Source organism: Taeniopygia guttata, chromosome 3 (genome assembly GCF_048771995.1).
Source record: "Taeniopygia guttata chromosome 3, bTaeGut7.mat, whole genome shotgun sequence".
NCBI classification, from domain to species: Eukaryota; Metazoa; Chordata; class Aves; order Passeriformes; family Estrildidae; genus Taeniopygia; species Taeniopygia guttata.
The window spans coordinates 62,219,045-62,236,873 of NC_133027.1; the positions used below are offsets into that span (position 1 = coordinate 62,219,045).

Genomic DNA, 17,829 nt, shown 5'->3' on the forward strand with positions numbered 1-17,829 from the left:
TGTGCTGAGATTTTTCAAAACCTGATGATATTTTTATATGCAAAGTGAGATTAGAAATTCTCATGTTATATTTGTAGCTGCATTTCTTTGTTCCTAGAAGAAAGAAACCCCCAACTGTGTAAACATGGAAAATAAAATTCTTCTGTCCTAGAGTCTGCTTGTTCATTTTTTAACAGGTGTATACAACAACTTTCGTATGCACAACAATTCAGATACAACAGCTTTTGTCCTTCCTTGTTTTGCTGAAACAGTGCAAATAAGTGGATGCTTTATGAGGAGCAATACTTTTGTGTTGGATGTTGGAGACCAATTGTTTTTTCCCAGTAGAGTTTGAAAAGAAAGCTGTGGCCAGCTCATAACTGACTTGCTGCAGTAATTGATTCATATCTCTTGTCCATCTCTTTTCAAGGGAAAGACTAGGAAGTATAGTTATTGAAAAAATATTATTGGAGTAGTACTTTAAAGGTCAGGGCAGATCTGGCATTTGGGTGATCTTTTATTTCTCCAAGCCTGTAATGACAGGCTAATTTTCCCTGAAGCTCATCCGAAGTCTTAGCCCTTCACTGTAAATGAAATGTTGCTGAACACTGGGCTGGAGGAGAACCAAGGGTTTGATAATTTCAGAGAATTGAAGGCAAAGTGTGTCTGGTGGTGTGGCGCAAGTGCTCTTTGTTGAGGTGGAAAATATTAAAACATAATGAGGTATGTGGGGAGACTAACTGTGCAAATGGAAGAGTAGAAATGTCATGATTTACAAACAGTACAGCACTTGTAGGTATTGTGTGTGTGCTTGTTTAAGCAGCCACCCACTTACATATTGTTTGCATATACATTCATAAACAGAATATAGGAGCATTATACACTGAGTAGTTTAGAAGGTGACTCAATTATGGCTGCCTGTTGGGAAACAGTGGTGAAGTTTTCAACTTCTAACTTTCTACTCCTCGGAGCTCCACAGTGCTATATTGCCAGAGGTCCTACCCTGTGTTTCAAAGCTTCTGAGGAACCTTTCCCTTGAGACCATGTTTTAGGTTGCAAAGGTTCCTGCACTGCTACTGTCTGTGCCTCGGATGTTCTCTGCATGCAGCAGTAACCTGAGGAAAGAGGTGGTTTTATATGACTCTATTTGGATGAAGAATGTCCTAGCTGGGTGTGATATACTGGGTTATAATAGCTGCAGTGTGAGACACCAGGTCTGGGCATGCTGCACTGGATTATGATAGCTGGGCTATTCGACATCTGCCATTAAAGTCTATCCAATAAATAAACATTTGTGTGCCAAATCACATACTTGTCTGTTCCCTCACTGTGTTTATAGGTAAGCTGTAGCTGATGCAAGGTGAACAACAGGATGCAGTTTGGATCCCACAGTAATGATCAGGTAGACAGTGCTGGGATTCAACCCCTGGGGAGAATCAGGGTAACTTCTACTGTGCTGTTCTCAGGCTGTCATAGAGTAGATGTGGCAGGTGCCTACCTTGTGGCAGTGCCTTTTCAATTGCATTTATTTGGTAAGCAGCTTGAACTGTCTCATTGCTGCCAAACAGTGTGAATGCTGAGCCACACTCACAAATCGTGACATCCCAATCAGTAGGGGATACTTCATGTGGCCTCTCCTCAAATGTAAGGCTGTATCCCACTGATTATAGTTATGGCAAGCCATGTAGAATTATTGATGGTACACAAAGGATTTCTCAATTCTTTTGAAGTTCTCCACTACAAAATTAACTCAGCAATTACTGTGAAAATCACAAGGTTCATGTGTTGCTTCTTCTGTTTGCGTATCAATGAGCCTGAAGATTTGTGCCTTCATGCAGGTGTGTGTGTGGTATTGCCTAGATGTAATTTAAAAGAAATTCCTTCATTCCTTGTACTTTAAAAACAGTATTTTCCTTGAAATTTAAATCTAGGATAAGGTAACATAGGGAGGATCTCTTATGTGAGAAAGTATTTCATCCAATGCTTTATCATGATGATAAATGTTGGTATAGTGCTGTGCCAGCTGCATTTTGCTTCATATCAGTCACATAAAACCATCTCTTCCCAGTTTCTTGCCTTTAAGCATCTTGAATTTGTAAATGGAAGGGAGGCTTTTTCCCCAGACCAGGTGAGTAACCTCTGGGCTGATCTAACCTTACTATCTGGGTACCATATTGCTAATAGAGGAGTGAATAAACGCTCTTATTGGTGGTGTCTTGACCCTGTCTTCTTGTCTGATGTGTCTTGTGAAAATATATTCCAAAGATACCCTGACCTTTCAATAAATACAGTTGATTATTTAGATGAAAAACATGTTTGTTTAAACTTCTGAGTGTCACAGATGGTGAAAACAAAGAAGACCTTCACAGAAAGGAGTAAATCTTTTGTAGTTCACTGATGACAACATGCTTCAGAGCATTCTTCATGGAGTTAGAGCTTCATCTTTACTCTTCTTGTTTATTTGCTCAGAGGTAGCAGATGGGATTAAAATACCACAGGGTGTGTGTATATAAGCAAATGCAGGTGCTTTGTACCACAGAAAGTGAGATGACAGGTGGGTGCAAGTAACACTTAAGGGCAAAAGTAATTATAATAGGGCTAAAGGAGGTCACAACAGACTGGTACTTTACAATAAAAGATGGGATTTAGAAGGAAAGTTTAGGGAGCTCCTTGCAATCAGGAAATAAATGTTCTAAGCAGCAGTGTTTGTTTATCATTATTCTGTTCCACACTGTGACATTTAGTACCAGTTGGCCCTGACTTGTTCTGGTTTTACTGTCGTGATTTGGACATTTCTGAGCGTAGACAAGTAGAGGACAAAAGGCCGTTCTCTGTTGTGTTCCTGGTGCTCTTTCACAGTTCAGTTCCTCTGGGAGACACTGCAGCAGAAGGTTCAGTTCAAAGGAGGCACTGCAGCAGAAGACTTGGCAGAAGACAAGAAAGCTGATTGAGGTTTCTCTGCTTGTTTTTTAAGTATCTCTGGGCATATAATTTACCTTTTCAATAGTAAAAGATGAACTGTTACCAGTGGAGGAAGACTGATTAGATGACTGAATAGTTCATTTGGATATGGCATTAAAAGGTCCTACTTCTTAACACCCTGTATCTTTAAAGTCACTTATCCTATCTAGGTACTGGATTGGGTAGCTGATTCCTTGTGTAAAGGGTTTAAGCATCCTGAGTAAAAAGCACTGAATAAGCATCAACTGCTGTTTTTGATTATTTGAGATGTTCACATTCTGGGGGCAGTGGTGGGCACTTTAAGTTTCTGGAAGAATTAGGGTTAATGTGGTCGGTCTGAATTCATGTGATCACTCATTGTGCAGCCGTCTTGGAAAAAGATCTTTTGCATAAAATCCTTTGAAGTCGTATCCTTTTGCTCTTCATGCAGCGACCCATCATCTCGATCTGTTGGGGTCACAGGGATTCGCGCCTGCTGATGGCTTCTGGGCCCGCGCTGTACGTTGTCAGAGTGGAGCACAGGGTCTCCAGCCTGCAGCTGCTGTGCCAGCAGACCATCGCCAGCTGCCTGCGGGATGACAAGGACATCAGCAAGCTGACCCTCCCCCCTCGGCTCTGCTCGTACCTCACCACTGCCTTCATACCAACAATCAAGGTAAAAAGAAAGAAATGTGTGCATTTTGAAGAGAAAAGTGTTACTAGATCTCTCCCCTCTATGGTGCTCCTAAGTGGCAATGGCTAAATTATAAGATTTCATAATTTTAAAAGCTTTTGCATCCTCTTCAAGACCTCACTGATGCATTTGGTGCCTATTAAAAATCTGAAAAGAAGTCTCACACATGCTGATCTGCATTATTCCATGGAGATTGCCTTTCCAACTACATAACAAGGGTAGAATATGCTAGTGATTCACAAAGACTTCTGAAGAAGCTCATGCTGGTGATAATGTTCTGTCACAGCCACTGGAGGGATTAATGGGGTAAAACTGTTGCCCCTCTACATTTCACATGAGTGCTTATATTGCCAGGAAGGTGAGGCATAAACCTGGGGCTGCTCAAACATTTCTACTAACACTGAGTTCTGCTAATCTTACTGCTCCAACAGTGCTATGGAATAATGAACCAGGTATCACACCTTTTACAGTACCACCAGCAAAATCATCTGCACAGCCTGTTTGTTTCATGCTTTTGCCCTCAGTAACATCTTGGGATTTCCAAGCTGTTTATCACTGCCTATAAACCAGAGCATTAGCTGGTAAATGCTTGACATTCAAACACACATTCTTGTGATTTTTTTTGTGTATGTGTTACAGCAGTCTCTTGAGCCAGAGGTCCTTGTTAAAACAATGCAGAGCTAGAACAACTAATTTGAAATCAGTGGGGCTGACCCAGCTTAAATGAGAACAAATTATGCCTACAAAATAATGATTCAGCATGGTTCCATTTGGGTACTGCTAATCAGGGCAGTTTGTGCAACTGTAAATCATTTCATTTGTCAAAAAACAATAAATGCCTTGCTGCAACCATAACTCTTGGATCTCCAAAGATGCAGAGCATTTATCAGGCTGGAAGTCTCCAGTTCTTTCCATTCGAGATTCTCCCCAGGATGCTTTCCATGTTGTTCCAGAGTCACCCTTCTCTAGAGCATCAGTGACAATTTCCTGGCTGTCAGGGAAGGCAGGGGAGGGGACAGGATGGGCTGGATGAAGGCAGCAGTTGGCTGGGAGCCCTGGTGGGGGTCAGAGAGCAGTACAAGGACACATCATTGCCAACAGTCCTTGTGTCACCTCCTAGAGGAGATGCGAGGATGCAGCGTGGTTGAGTTGGTTGTGGTGCTCTGTAGCTGAGAGGTGGGAGCAGGGTTTCCAGAAGCCATGTGCTTGTCCTGTTTCATGCCTGTTTCTGGAGCCTCATCAGCACTTACACTTGACCCTGGCTCATTCCAGTCACCCACTGAACCTATGTTGTCAGCCATGCCTTCAGTGCTAGGCAAAGCACCCTCTCCCCTGTGTACATTCCTCTTCCCCCCTCCAGCTTGTGGACCACATTATAGTCACTTCTCAGCTTATACCCATTTGCCAGGTTAAGGAAGCCTGTTTTTATCCCTAGCTTTTTTTTTCTTCCCTTATAATTTCATTTTGAAACAAACTCTGTTGACTTATACACATTAATAGTATTTGTGTTACACTGGCTATGTTGTCCTAGACAAAAGCAGTCCTACTGCTTTAGGACTGAGTTTTTCATGGATTCATACAGTGTGCTGGCAAGCAGGGCAAAGTAACCCAAGCTTTGTGTTTGTATTTCTCTACATGGCACATAAATAGGCCCTCAGCTAGAATGGGACATGTGCTTGGAAGTGATATAAAAAGTAGAAGCTTCTTCCAGAGTTCACAGCATTGTAGCATAGTGGCATAGCATGTACCAATAGTAACCAGGAATGGGATCTGAGTGTCCAGGTTCACTTCGAGGGCCTGCAGGAGACAAGATTGGCTTGACCACATTACTCAAGTTCAAAAAGAAGTTTCTGATAAGAGCTGGAACTTGAAGACAGGTTTGTTGTCTCATTCAGTGCTCTGACCACAGGTTCAACCTTCTTTTTTGATGTAATTAGTTTTACTTTTCTGTGTACAACTGATTTTGACCTTACTAAATAACACACAGCCATTCTGTCTTGCGTGTGGGTCCTGCATAACTCATGGAGTAACCTATACTAAATTCACCTGCCAAATTAGAGTTGGGTTCAAGTTCAGTGACTTGTGTTGGGATTAAGTCACCCCAGGAAAAAACCCCAACCAATATTGGAAAACTTTCTCTTTCCTTCCTCTGTTAATTAAGCCTCCAATCCCAGACCCAAACAATATGAGAGATTTTGTCAGCTACCCAACAGCTGGTAATGAACGGCTTCACTGCACCATGAAGCGGACGGAAGATGACCCAGAGGTTGGTGGTCCATGTTATACACTGTACTTGGAATACCTTGGGGGACTGGTGCCCATTCTGAAAGGACGTCGTATCAGCAAGCTGCGGCCAGAGTTTGTCATCATGGATCCTAAAACAGACGGAAAAGCAGGTAGGATTCAGTTGTTGCACTGTGTAAAAATGATTTAGCAGTACTTAAGATATTAAATCCTCAGGAGTTTTAAAAAATACATATATGCAACATGGATGGTGGCTTTCTGATATTTTTTTCTAGTGTGAAAAAAATCTTTAGTGTGACCTAGAACTTTCTGAAATTATACCCTTCTGCTTTCTGTTTTACAGAAAAGAACTTCTTGTATTCTGAGTAATGGAATATAGATTGCTAATTAGCAGAAAATATTCTTTAGTCTCAATTTCAAAGTCAGTTGAATGCTATTCATCCCTCTGAATTATGTTCACTTGAGTTCAAACCATTTGAAATTTGGAGTTTGAGGGCAGAGTGGAGAACATTTATTTTTACTCTGCAAGGTTTTATTTCAACTGCTGCCTGTGGATCAGGTTTATGCTTCTGATGACTGAGAATTATAATTTATACCAGTTTTCTGAAGCAGCACTTAAATTTTCTGGGGCCTGTCTTGATAGATGAAATCTATGGAAACAGCTTGATTTCCACTGTGATTGACAGCTGCAACTGCTCTGACTCCAGCGACATCGAACTCAGCGATGACTGGGCAGCAAAGAAATCTCCAAAAATCAGTCGAGCTAGCAAATCACCTAAACTCCCCAGGTAATAATGTCTTAGATAGTTCTTCTTTTTCCCCAGGCAGCCTCTCTTCCCCCCTGCCTCTCCTTCCCTCTCTTGACACATTGTAAAATGAGAAAGTAAACTCCTTTGGGCACATAGGAATTCTCTGTAAGACTGGGGTCCTCTACAGGGTGCAGTTCTGGGGTGATCTCAGAGATTAGCATAGAGCTGGACTTTGGGGAAGATTTCTGGGACAAAATATAATGGGAAACAATAGAGCACAACTTCGCCTCAGGCAGTCTCAAAGAAAGATTTTATAAACTCTTCCACCTTTTTTTTTTTTTTCTCTCTTGCCACTATGGAATATATTTTGTTCTTCAAACAGGCTGCTTTTTACTTTTGTTTGTTACATTTCTGCCAGTGAGCTCTTTAGGTGCTTGATCTGGTATTCTTGACCCCCCTTGTATAGCGGGAGGTAGAAATAACTTTTGGTTTAGGGTAGGAACACTTGACAACATTTATGGAGCCTTTGTTTGCTGTATACTAACGTGAAAATCTGTCAGTTGAGGTGTTATGTTCTCATTTCTTGAGACTTTTCTCAAAGTCTGCATGCGGAGATCACTCATCTCTACACCTTTTAGGGATTACTGGAAGATATATTGTATCTGGCAGAACTGCTGTAAGCTTTGTTAGATTAATTAGAAAGCATCTAGCATGAGTTACTGCAAGTGGGTCAAGTCTTTTGTATCTTCGAATTTGACCAATAATTCTCCATCCTATAGGCTCTACAGTCTTTATTAGTCGCTTCGAGGACATCCTACCAGTTGTCTTCTTCTTACATCTTTCCATTCAAAGATATGAGTTTGGTGCATTTTAGCTTATCTATTGTTGATTCCAAATCTTGTTTTGCCTGCAGAATCAATATAGAAGCTCGCAAATCTCCAAAGATGTCACGAGCTGCACAGGAGATCTCAAGATCACCAAGGTTACCAATAAGGAAACCATCTATTGGTTCTCCAAGCCTGACACGAAGAGAGTTTCCTTTAGAAGATATTACTCAGGTATTGTGCACATTGTTACCATACCTGATTCAAATGCATTTTTTCATGAGGCAATATGTTGTGATAGAGATCCAATGATCAGCAATGAAAAATTGCATTAAATTACATTAAGTAGATAGAACTAGAGAATTGCAGTTTCCAGTTCAGCACTAACATTTGAAAGTGCCAGTGGAGTATGAGGTGTTGTTTGGTAAGTACCAGGACCAGTTACTTTTGTCAGTGTGAATCTATGAGAGAGGTTTTATTGTAGGTGATGTTGTTGGCTTTTTGAAAGTGTATGTGAAAAACTTCATCAGTTTCCAGACCCACTTAATGCCACCATAATTCTCTGCTTTGCTAGGGATTGCAGAGGTAAGGAAATGTTTGCTTCAGAGGACCACATGATCTGTTTAATAATTAACATGAAACAGTCTTAATTGGAAGGAAGGAAAGGAATTACCACGTTGTGCTCTTTGTGGTGTTCATGTCCTCTGGGTAAATGAAACTTAGCAGGCTGTAGAACTGTCTGGTTTGTATATTTCATTAATACAGCCTATGTTATTTTAATTTTCTTTTGTTTAGTTTGTTTTTTTCTGCTCTCGTTTCACTTTTTCCTTTTTATGAAAATTTTTAAACAGTTACACAGAGATAGGACCAAAAGCCCTTCGAATAGAGCAGAAGACCTGAGGCTTAGATCCTGCTCCTGGTACAAGCAGCATAACTCCTGGCCTTTGAGGAAAATCTGTTGGTCTTTCTGACCCATAATATATGTACCATGGCAGCAGTGATTTGGGTAGTTGCTTTAGGAGCTGCAGGGGAATATATGTTTGCTGTTATGAGTAATTAATTTCTGTCTTGTTTACTGTTCTATAAAGTGATTCATGAGCATAGAACCACCGGGCACGGTGTATCACTCTCTGAATAGCCATGGTCCTGCTGGGCAGGAGCAGCAAGTGCCAGAAAACAGACCTGTTCTCACTAAGCAGGCATTCTCCACTAAGTGTTGTTTGGATCTTCAATAGCTCTAACCCTGTGGCTGATGCATACATCATTTCTGACGGTGTTAAGATATCAGAATGAGTCTTCTTAATGACTGTGTAAAACTGTTGCTACATAGGCACTTTAGGCTGTTTCAATACAATAAAAACAAGATAGACTGAAATTGCATTATCACTTGCAATAGCTTGATTGCTCTGCAGAATTTTATTAGAGCTTGATACAGATTTTATCAGGTTTTTTACCATGTTTTTGTTTTTCAGCACAACTACCTTGCTCAGGTCACATCTAATATCTGGGGAACCAAATTTAAAATTGTGGGTTTGGCTGCTTTCCTACCAACTAACCTTGGTGCAGGTAAAAGTAAACTGTTCATTTTTTTGCATATCAATTTCTTTCTAACAAACAAGAAACTCATGCCATGAGATATTTTTTTAAGTGATCAAAAGGCTTCTTTAACAAAGCACTTATTTTCTGTGTACTGTGGGGATTAGATTTTATTAAATTCACTATAACTAAAGGAGATTAAAATCTATAAGTACAGTAATGAGATGATCAATAAAATGCTAAAAGTCTCACTTGTAATAAAAAAGTAAATCAGCGGTTGAGCCCAGACCTCTGTTTTTACAGTTTATTTGAACAAAACCCACACAAATAAAAAAAAGAGTTTTGTAAGAGGACTATAGAAATAATAGGTTTTAAGTTACTGCCATAGAAGTGTTTTTTAAAGTCATATTTTTATAGTTATTTAGCTACAAATTATAAAAAAAAGCTATTACAGCCTCATGCTTAAGACTATTCAAGTCAGTGCAGAGCCTCATCACTGATGCTCTGCTGGAGCATCAGTAATCTGGTAGCCATCATTACAGCAGCAGTTGTCTATCATCAACCTTTTTCTGGGCAGGCCAGTTCTGCCCAGTAGTCCTGCTGGGAAGGAAGAAGGCTGGGTAAAAAACAGGGTACCACCTCACAGAACTGAGCTCTGAACTGAAATATTAACACAAGTCTAGCAGTTTAATGAGCTCTTTAGAAAACTTACTTTGTCCTAAGTCGCATTATATAGTTGGATCAGGAGTATATAACGGTGCCCTGGATGCAGAATTAGGTGGATGGCTTTTGTGGCTATATGGACTGCTATCAGCAGTTGAATGAACATAGGTCATTCTAATTCTCTCACTGCCAGTGGCACATAGGAAAGGATATAAGTGTAGAGTAAATGTATAGTGATACTTCTTTCAAATGTTCTCCCAGTCTCCAACGGTTTGGGTCCCAGAGATTTCCTGAGCCAAGTGGGATTTCTTTGTATATAGTAACCATCAGCAGATTTCCTTCCTGAGAGTTTTCCATGTTTCCCCTGTAAATTGGTAGCATCCTGTGGTGAAAAGTTTCAGAAGTATAATGGAAAAAAGTATTTTCCTTCCATAAAAATAGATGTGAATACAAGATGAAGTAATTAATTATTTAATTACAGTGATGCTACTTCCATTTAAAGAGAAATAGCTGAAAGCAACAATCTCTTTTATTCCATTTATGCTTAGTGTTACATAGTGATTTGACAAATAATGGCTTGCCCATGCAGATATATACAGTAAATAACAATATTTATAGCCCTTCTGTCTGCTTTGAATTGCTTCTTCCTTAGCTTTACTTGCTATTTGTGTAACAGACTTTTTTGTTTCTTGTTATGTTCTTTTTCTAGTAATATATAAAACCAGTTTGCTGCATCTGCAGCCCAGGCAAATGACAATATATCTCCCAGAAGTGCGGAAGATTTCAATGGACTACATTAACATGCCTGTCTTTAATCCAAACGTTTTCAGCGAAGACGAAGATGATTTACCAGGTAAGGAGGAGCTGGAGAGCTGCTTGTTATGGGTTAAGCTAGATGGAGGTCAGGTTGGTTGTGTCATGGTCCCATCTTGTAAACACACAACTCAAAATCATTTAGTCTGATGGGGTCCTGTAGAACTGAGTTAGAATAAGACTAATATGTATTATGGACATGGTTTTCTATGATGTGTGGAAAATATAATCCACAAAGAGCTCCTTAGTTTCAAGTTCATTGGGAAATTAGTCATCTACTAATTCATCTTAGTTTACTAGGAATTCTCCACAGAGAATGCCTTGCATTCTGCATCTTGATAGGACAGAATTCTGCTCTGTCAGAAACCCAAACAGGCTGTTCTTGAGACCTAATGGCATCAAAGCACAGATGGCTGATAGGAGCTTGGGCTGGAGAGCAGGTTCCTTGTAAAACTCAGCCACCTGTTGCCAGGTCACAGGTTTTTGGAACTATGGAAGTGGCTGTCATGCCAGTACCCTTCAAAGAGGAAGGAGTGTGAGCACTGCAAAGCAATTAAGAACAGTGCTAAAATCTACTGAAATAAATGGAAATGTTCTCATTATTTCAGACCAGGGTTTCAACTGCTGACAGCAGGAAACCTTTTGTCTGACCCAAGCATCCGAGTAGTCCTCTGGACTTCTAAAGAAATACTTGTATGTTTCAAATTAAGCCCATTTTTTTTCACAATGTGGGGGACTTGGCCTGCTTAATTTCTGTCTATGTGATACTCACCTGTAATGTCTGAAAAAATAATAATTGGTGACCATATACATATATATATATATATATATATATATATAGTCACCAATATATATATTTTATATATACATATATAATTAATAGGAAGCACCCAACATTTGCTAATATGAAAGACGGTCCAAGCTGTCAGAAAGTAATATAAAAACTAAATATAAAAGAAAAAAGTTAATACAAAGTTTTCACATCTCTTTCTGAAAACTGGGTTGAATCTGCACTAAGAGATTAAATGGTGCTCATAATTGCAGGTACATAGAGAGAAAATTATTGGAGACTCTTGTAACAGCTCTTTGAGAAGGCTAGTAAAAGGATTATAGTACCCTGTCCTTCTAACAGCCTTCCTCTTGTCCACTTCTTCCTTTCTAGTTTCGTCTGAAAAGGTATTTCTGACTTAGTAAATGGTGGCAACTTAAATCTTCAAAAATGTTTTTGGGGATATTCTTTCTAATGCCTACATATAAAGTAAGAAAGGAAAATTACTACTACTAAAGGAAAAAGTATTGCAGGGTAAATAATGATTACCTGATAGATGAAAAAAACCATAGTATAAAGCTGTTCTTGGGCAGTACCAGGTTCATAGTGAGGTACACTTGGGACAGGTGTTTTTTAATGTAGTCAGTAAAGATTTGGCAAGTCAAATGCACAGTGAATTGATTTAATTTACAAAACATGCAAACTAATCAATTAAAAACCATCGGAGAAATGAAGAAAACATTGGATTTAAACACTCAAGAGTAATAAGCAACACCACAACAAATGCTATTTTTTTGGGTAAGGCAAAATGACAGCAAGATTTGGGGCTGCTGTAAAGCCAAGCTAACAATTAGACCTCAGGCTCTGGCAGCTAAATTGCTAAGCCTGCAGGCATCAGGGTGAAAGCATGGCCTGCCAGCCAAGCACAGAACCACAGAACTGCCTTGGGGTCAGTTCAGTTTGGCTTTTGGTCTTCCTCTAAAGGAATGAACTGAACTACCATAAATAATTGCCAGTGTGGCCACAGTGCTGTCTGTACGCCTCCCACGTTCACAACTGATGCTGGTAGAAGCCTGATTTTACAGAAAATGTAATCATAGGGCATAGGTAGATTACTCAAATTTTAATTAGAAATTAATTAGGAACTGGGCAGCGTTTGGAGGAGTCCTGATTAATGGATCTCTTATATGATCTGGTCTTGCAAATCAGAGGTCTCCACAGAATTTGGCACACTTAAATATTGATATAAAACCGGATAAAAATTGGATATGACACTAGATCCTTGGTATCCTTTCCTTCCACAAACCTACTGATACAACTCACCATTTTCCATGATTTTTTTTACAGGAAGTTTAATTAAAAATAAAGAACTTGCAATATTCTTGGAAGCTCTAATATAGTATTTACTGTTTTCCCTCTATATTCTGTTTTGTTCCTTCTCAACTACTGCACCTCTACCTGGATCCAGTGTCCTCATTTTCCTGCTGCAGCTTTTCAGTGGTAATTCCTACTGGAATCAACTGCTTTTTGCAGAAGGAGCTGCAAACAATTGAGTACCCTTCACGTTTCTAATTATGAGAATTTCTTCTTGCCACATTTTCCCTTTTTCAATGCCACCACATGTGGGAACTTTTTCCTAATATACATATGCTTCTTTAAACATTTCTGATTGCAGCCAGTCCAAACATTAATGCTGCAGTTGCCCTGACTACAGTACCCACTTCGTGAATAATTTTGGATTCACATCTGTTTCCTCACATTTTCTCCTTACAAATCTGAGAACTTGTATAAATTTTGTCTGCATTTCATTCCGTCATATTCCTCTCTGTTTCAGCTTCCTTCCTTTTGCATTGCTGATTGGTTTGTCACCCACTATACTCAGCTTTTCCCAACTGTTGTCTGTGTTCTCCAGTTCCCCCAAGCTCAGTGCATCTAGGAATACTAGATATTATACAGTGTCTGCAGTGCAAGTCTTCAACTTTCTTAGCCTCCACGTCTTTTGTTTAGTTGCTTGTTTGCTTTGTTCAATTGCTTGTTCATATGTTTATTTACTATCAAAAGTCCCTGATTTAGCAAAATTTCTCTTGATTTGAGCAGAAGTAGTTGAAACCTGATGATGAGTGAATGCTAAGTGATATAGTGACAGTCCATGGCGATCGTAGTGCAGGCTGAAAGCACGCTCACAACTTGACTTCTGAAGTGTCACTCCCAAGAAGTGGCTTTAAAGCTGATCAGCAGCTGGTGCAAGTAGCTCTTGTTCGATGGGAGTCACGGGAGATGGGCTGGCTTACATGTTCCCACTGAGGTCTGAACCACCGGTTTTGGGAACAGGTGGCAGCTGCTCCGGACGCAGCAGAGTCCGTACAGGTAGCAATAGTTTGAAAGGCCCCTCTGTGACGGGGGCAGGCAGGGGAGGGATGCTGGGTGGGAGCGAAGGCGGCGGTGACGCTCTGTGTTGTCCCTTGCAGTGCCCGGCGCCCCCGGCGCGCCCGCCAGCAGCCCGCCCTGCACCGTCAACATCCCCATCGCGCCCATCCACAGCTCGGCGCAGGCCATGTCGCCCACGCAGAGCATCGGCCTGGTGCAGTCGCTGCTCGCCAACCAGAACGTGCAGCTGGATGTGCTGGCGAACCCGCCGGCCGAGGCGGGGGCCGAGGGCTCGGGGCCCTTCCCGGGGGCTCCGGGCCGCTTTCCCGGCCCCGGGGCGGGGGCGCTGGCCGTGGGCGAGCTGGGCCGCCCGGCCCCGCCGCCGCTGGCCCCGCCGCCCCCCGCGCCCCCCGCCATCGCCCTGGCCGACCTGCGGGACCACGGCGACCGCGATCATGAGCCCCTGCCCAAGGCCAAGGCCCCGCGGCCGGGGCCGCCGCTGGTAGAAGGGGACGCCGTCATCTTCGGGGCCGCTCCGGAGCTGCAGCTGAACAAGATGAACCCGCCGCCTCCCTACCCCGGCACCATCCCCGCCGTGCCCGCCACCCCCCTGCCGCCCCCGCCCGGACCCCCGCAGCCGCCCCTCGATCTCTGCCTCAAGAAGGGCGAGTTCTCCCTCTACCCGGCGGGGCACTACCAGACGCCCCTGGGGTACGAGCGGATTACGACGTTCGACAGCAGCGGAAATGTGGAGGAGGTGTGTCGACCTCGCACCAGGATGCTCTGTGCCCAGAGCACCTACACCCTGCCGGGCCCCGGCAGCTCCGCCACCTTGCGCGTCACAGCTGCCGAGAAGAAGATGCAGCAGCCCTGTGCCAGCGCCACCTTGAACCGGCTCACGGTCCCCCGTTACTCCATCCCAGCCGGGGACCCGCCGCCCTACCCTGACATTGCCAGCCAGCTGTCCCAGGGCAGAAGCGTGGCGCAGAGGCTGGACAGCAGTATCATTCATGCTACTCTGCGCAGGAACAGCAGAGAGGCCGCCCTGAAAATGGCTCAGCTGATGGATGGTCAGAGAGCCACCTTGCAACTTCCCCCTAAGGCCAAGAGCAACATTGTGTCAGCACAGTACCAGCAGAGAGTGCCCACAGCCTTGTACACCTGCAGCCAGTGCAGCAGTGGCGGTGCTGGCAGCAGCAGCGGTGCGAGCGCTGGTGGCGCGGGCAACATCGCTACTGCCAATGCTGGTAGCAGCACTTCCAGCATTGGTGGCATGAGACCAGAGCTGAGCACAGGGAGCGGCTCCCAACACAGCTCTGTCATCGCTCACTCTGTCAGTACTTCGCCTCTGGCCTCGCAGTCCTCCTACAGCTTGCTGAGCCCGCCTGACAATTCCCGTGACCGAGCGGATTATATCAACTCCGCTTTCACGGAGGATGAGGCCCTTTCTCAGCACTGCCCAGTGGAGAAATCTGTACGGCACGTACCTGTGTCCTTGACAGAGGCTACCCTTAGTGTAAAACGGCCACCGCCGTACCAGTGGGATCCTATGGTGAGCGAAGAGATATGGGTTCCTCAGGAAAGGACATCTCAGAGCTCAGTGCCCAACCCTCTAAAACCTCCCCCACTCATCATTGGTCAAGCTCAACATCTGGATATGTCTCGAGTGCCATTTGTTTCCCCCAAGTCTCCAACCAGTCCCACTGCCACTTTTCAGACGAGTTATGGGGTTGGAGTACCTTACCCAGGAAGTTACAGTGCCCCACCCCTTCAGGGAATGCAGGCCCCCTGCTCCCCCAAAGAAGCTCTGGCCCCAACACAGTTTGCACAGCAGGAGCCCACAGTTGTGCTTCAGCCAGGTTATTCATCCAGCCTCCCCTATTGCCCTTTGCCGCCCATGTACCCGGGAAGCAGCACTTGCTCTAGTTTACAGCTGCCACCCATCGCCTTGCACCCGTGGAGCTCCTACAGCGCCTGCCCACCCGTACAGAACCCCCAGGGCACCTTGCCCCCCAAGCCGCTCCTCGTGGTGGAGAAGCCGGTGATGTCTCCCCCGCCAGCAGAGCTGCAGGGCCACGTGGGCACAGAGGTAATGGTGGAGACGGCAGACACTTTTCAGGAGGTGCTCTCCTTGACAGAAAGCCCGGTTCCTCAAAGGACAGACAAATTTGGCAAGAAGAGCCGGAAACGCCTAGACAGTCGGGCCGAGGAAGGAAATGTGCAGGCTATCACTGAGGGCAAAGTCAAAAAGGAAGCAAGGACACTGACTGACTTCAATTCACTGATAGCCAGCCCTCGGCTGGGGAGGGAGAAGAAGAAGGTCAAGAGCCAAAAAGATCAGCTGAAGTCCAAGAAACTAAACAAGACAAATGAGTTTCAGGACAGTTCAGAGAGTGAGCCAGAGCTTTTTATCAGCGGAGATGAACTGATGAACCAGAGCCAGGGCAGTAAAAAGGGTTGGAAAACTAAAAGGAGTTTGAGGACAGCCAGTGAGCTGGATGAATTCAAGTGCCGGAAGGCCAGTGAGAAGGAGGATGGGCGACTGGGAAGCCAAGGCTTTGTGTATGTGATGGCCAACAAGCAGCCACTGTGGAATGAGGCAACGCAAGTCTACCAGCTGGACTTCGGAGGGCGGGTCACCCAGGAGTCGGCAAAAAACTTCCAGATTGAGCTGGAAGGACGACAGGTAGGAAGGGTTGGTGCACGCTTGCTGGAATGGGGGCCAGGATGTGGGAAAGCTATGCCAGGAATAAGCTGTCACTCATGCTACAGAGTGCCTCTTGCTTCTGTCAGCTGTTCATGAAAAAAAGCTTTGCCATATGGTTGATAATAAACAGTTGTCAAAGGTCTAAGTTCAGCATGTAGGGTGAAATTCAGCTGTAAAGTAAATACACAAAATATGTTTGGTCTTATTGCTGTCAGACATGGGAACAAGGGCCTCCTTTAGTTTGGCTGGCTCTCACTGCTGAAGGGTTTGTAATAAGCACAGTAGCTCTCTGCAGTGGTAGCTGCACTTGCCATCAATAGCGGTTGTGGATGGCAGCTAATTGAGTGAACACCGCTCCTTTCTTGCCTTCACAGAGGTTAGCCAGGCAGCACGTAGCTAAGGCAGTTAGTTTCCCTGCGTGCCAAAATTTCCACTTGTGAGCAGCTACCAGGCCCCTGGGGTTAATGGCTCTTAATGCTAGAGGAGGGAGACACTGACCCACCCCAAAGCAAAGTGCTCCTGGACTACTTTTGAACCGCCTGTGGATAGATGGATCAATGGCTACTTCAAAAAATCAAAACATTTCATTTTGGCCACTTCTACACCAAACCCAGGCTTGTAAGTGGTGCTAATTAGCAGGATGCTGGACTGACATTCAGGAGACTCATATTTATTTCCTTGTCCAGCTGTAAGCCACTTTTGGTTTACTAAAGATATCAAGGCTCTCAACTTCATCTGATATAAGTTGGGAGTTAGATGTCTTAAGTATCCAACATACATGACCGGCGGAAGTATTTTGGTTTTGCTTGTATAAAACAACAGCTCAAAGGCAGCGATCAGAGCCATTTGTACCCCTTTCTTCTTCAGTTAAATGGCTGTGGATATGTCCCCATAGGCAGCTGTGCAAAACCACACAACCAAGGGTTTTTTTTGTGCCAGAAGTAACAAAGCCTGCCTTGGCTTGTACAGTCAGTCCCCAGTCTAGCTCAAGAATCTTCACTGTAGAGCAAATAAAATCTGTATTTCCAATGAAGCGAATGAAAAAAATAGTAATAATAGCCCAAACTTCAGATATTTCCCGTGGAAGAGCAATGAACAACCTGACTAGTTTTGCTTTTTTTGCATTTCAAACAGCTCTCACTGCCCCTTTGCTAATTCACTCTTGCTGTAATTATGTGCTAGTGAAGATATTTATATAGAGGGAAACAGAACTGCAAAGAATGAACACCTTATCAGCTATGAAGTGCTAAAGTAGGGAAATTGGTTATTCCCCTTCCCTGAAAGCTCCTTTCTTTGAAAACAAAATCTGTTTTCCTGATGGGTTGATGGTAGGATACTTCCAAGGGAGAGACTGATACTTTCCTGCAGGAAGCATGATGCTGGTGTTCCCACATCTGCTAAAGTAATTGGCGACAAGCTACTTAAACCAATGCTGTATGCAGTCTAGCATATTTTATCAGTTTACTCTGTAGAGTGAAATAATGCAGTCAAATACTCTATGCAGACAAAAAGTACAGTGCTTTCACTATTCTTTGGCATCATAC

At 43.5% G+C, this 17,829-nt stretch overlaps 1 protein-coding gene across 4 annotated transcripts in view; it reads left to right on the top strand.

The window, feature by feature from the left end:
• Positions 1-17,829, top strand: part of TULP4 (TUB like protein 4) — a 149,247-nt gene that overhangs the window by 123,393 nt on the left and 8,025 nt on the right. For all 4 annotated transcript variants that reach the window (XM_030269537.4, XM_032747558.3, XM_041715194.2 and 1 more), the window contains exons 8-14: positions 3,371-3,595; positions 5,775-6,009; positions 6,501-6,645; positions 7,520-7,664; positions 8,903-8,996; positions 10,339-10,482; positions 13,680-16,264. In XM_030269537.4, the coding sequence (XP_030125397.4) occupies positions 3,371-3,595; positions 5,775-6,009; positions 6,501-6,645; positions 7,520-7,664; positions 8,903-8,996; positions 10,339-10,482; positions 13,680-16,264 (3,573 nt within the window). The remainder of the gene's footprint in view (positions 1-3,370; positions 3,596-5,774; positions 6,010-6,500; positions 6,646-7,519; positions 7,665-8,902; positions 8,997-10,338; positions 10,483-13,679; positions 16,265-17,829) is intronic.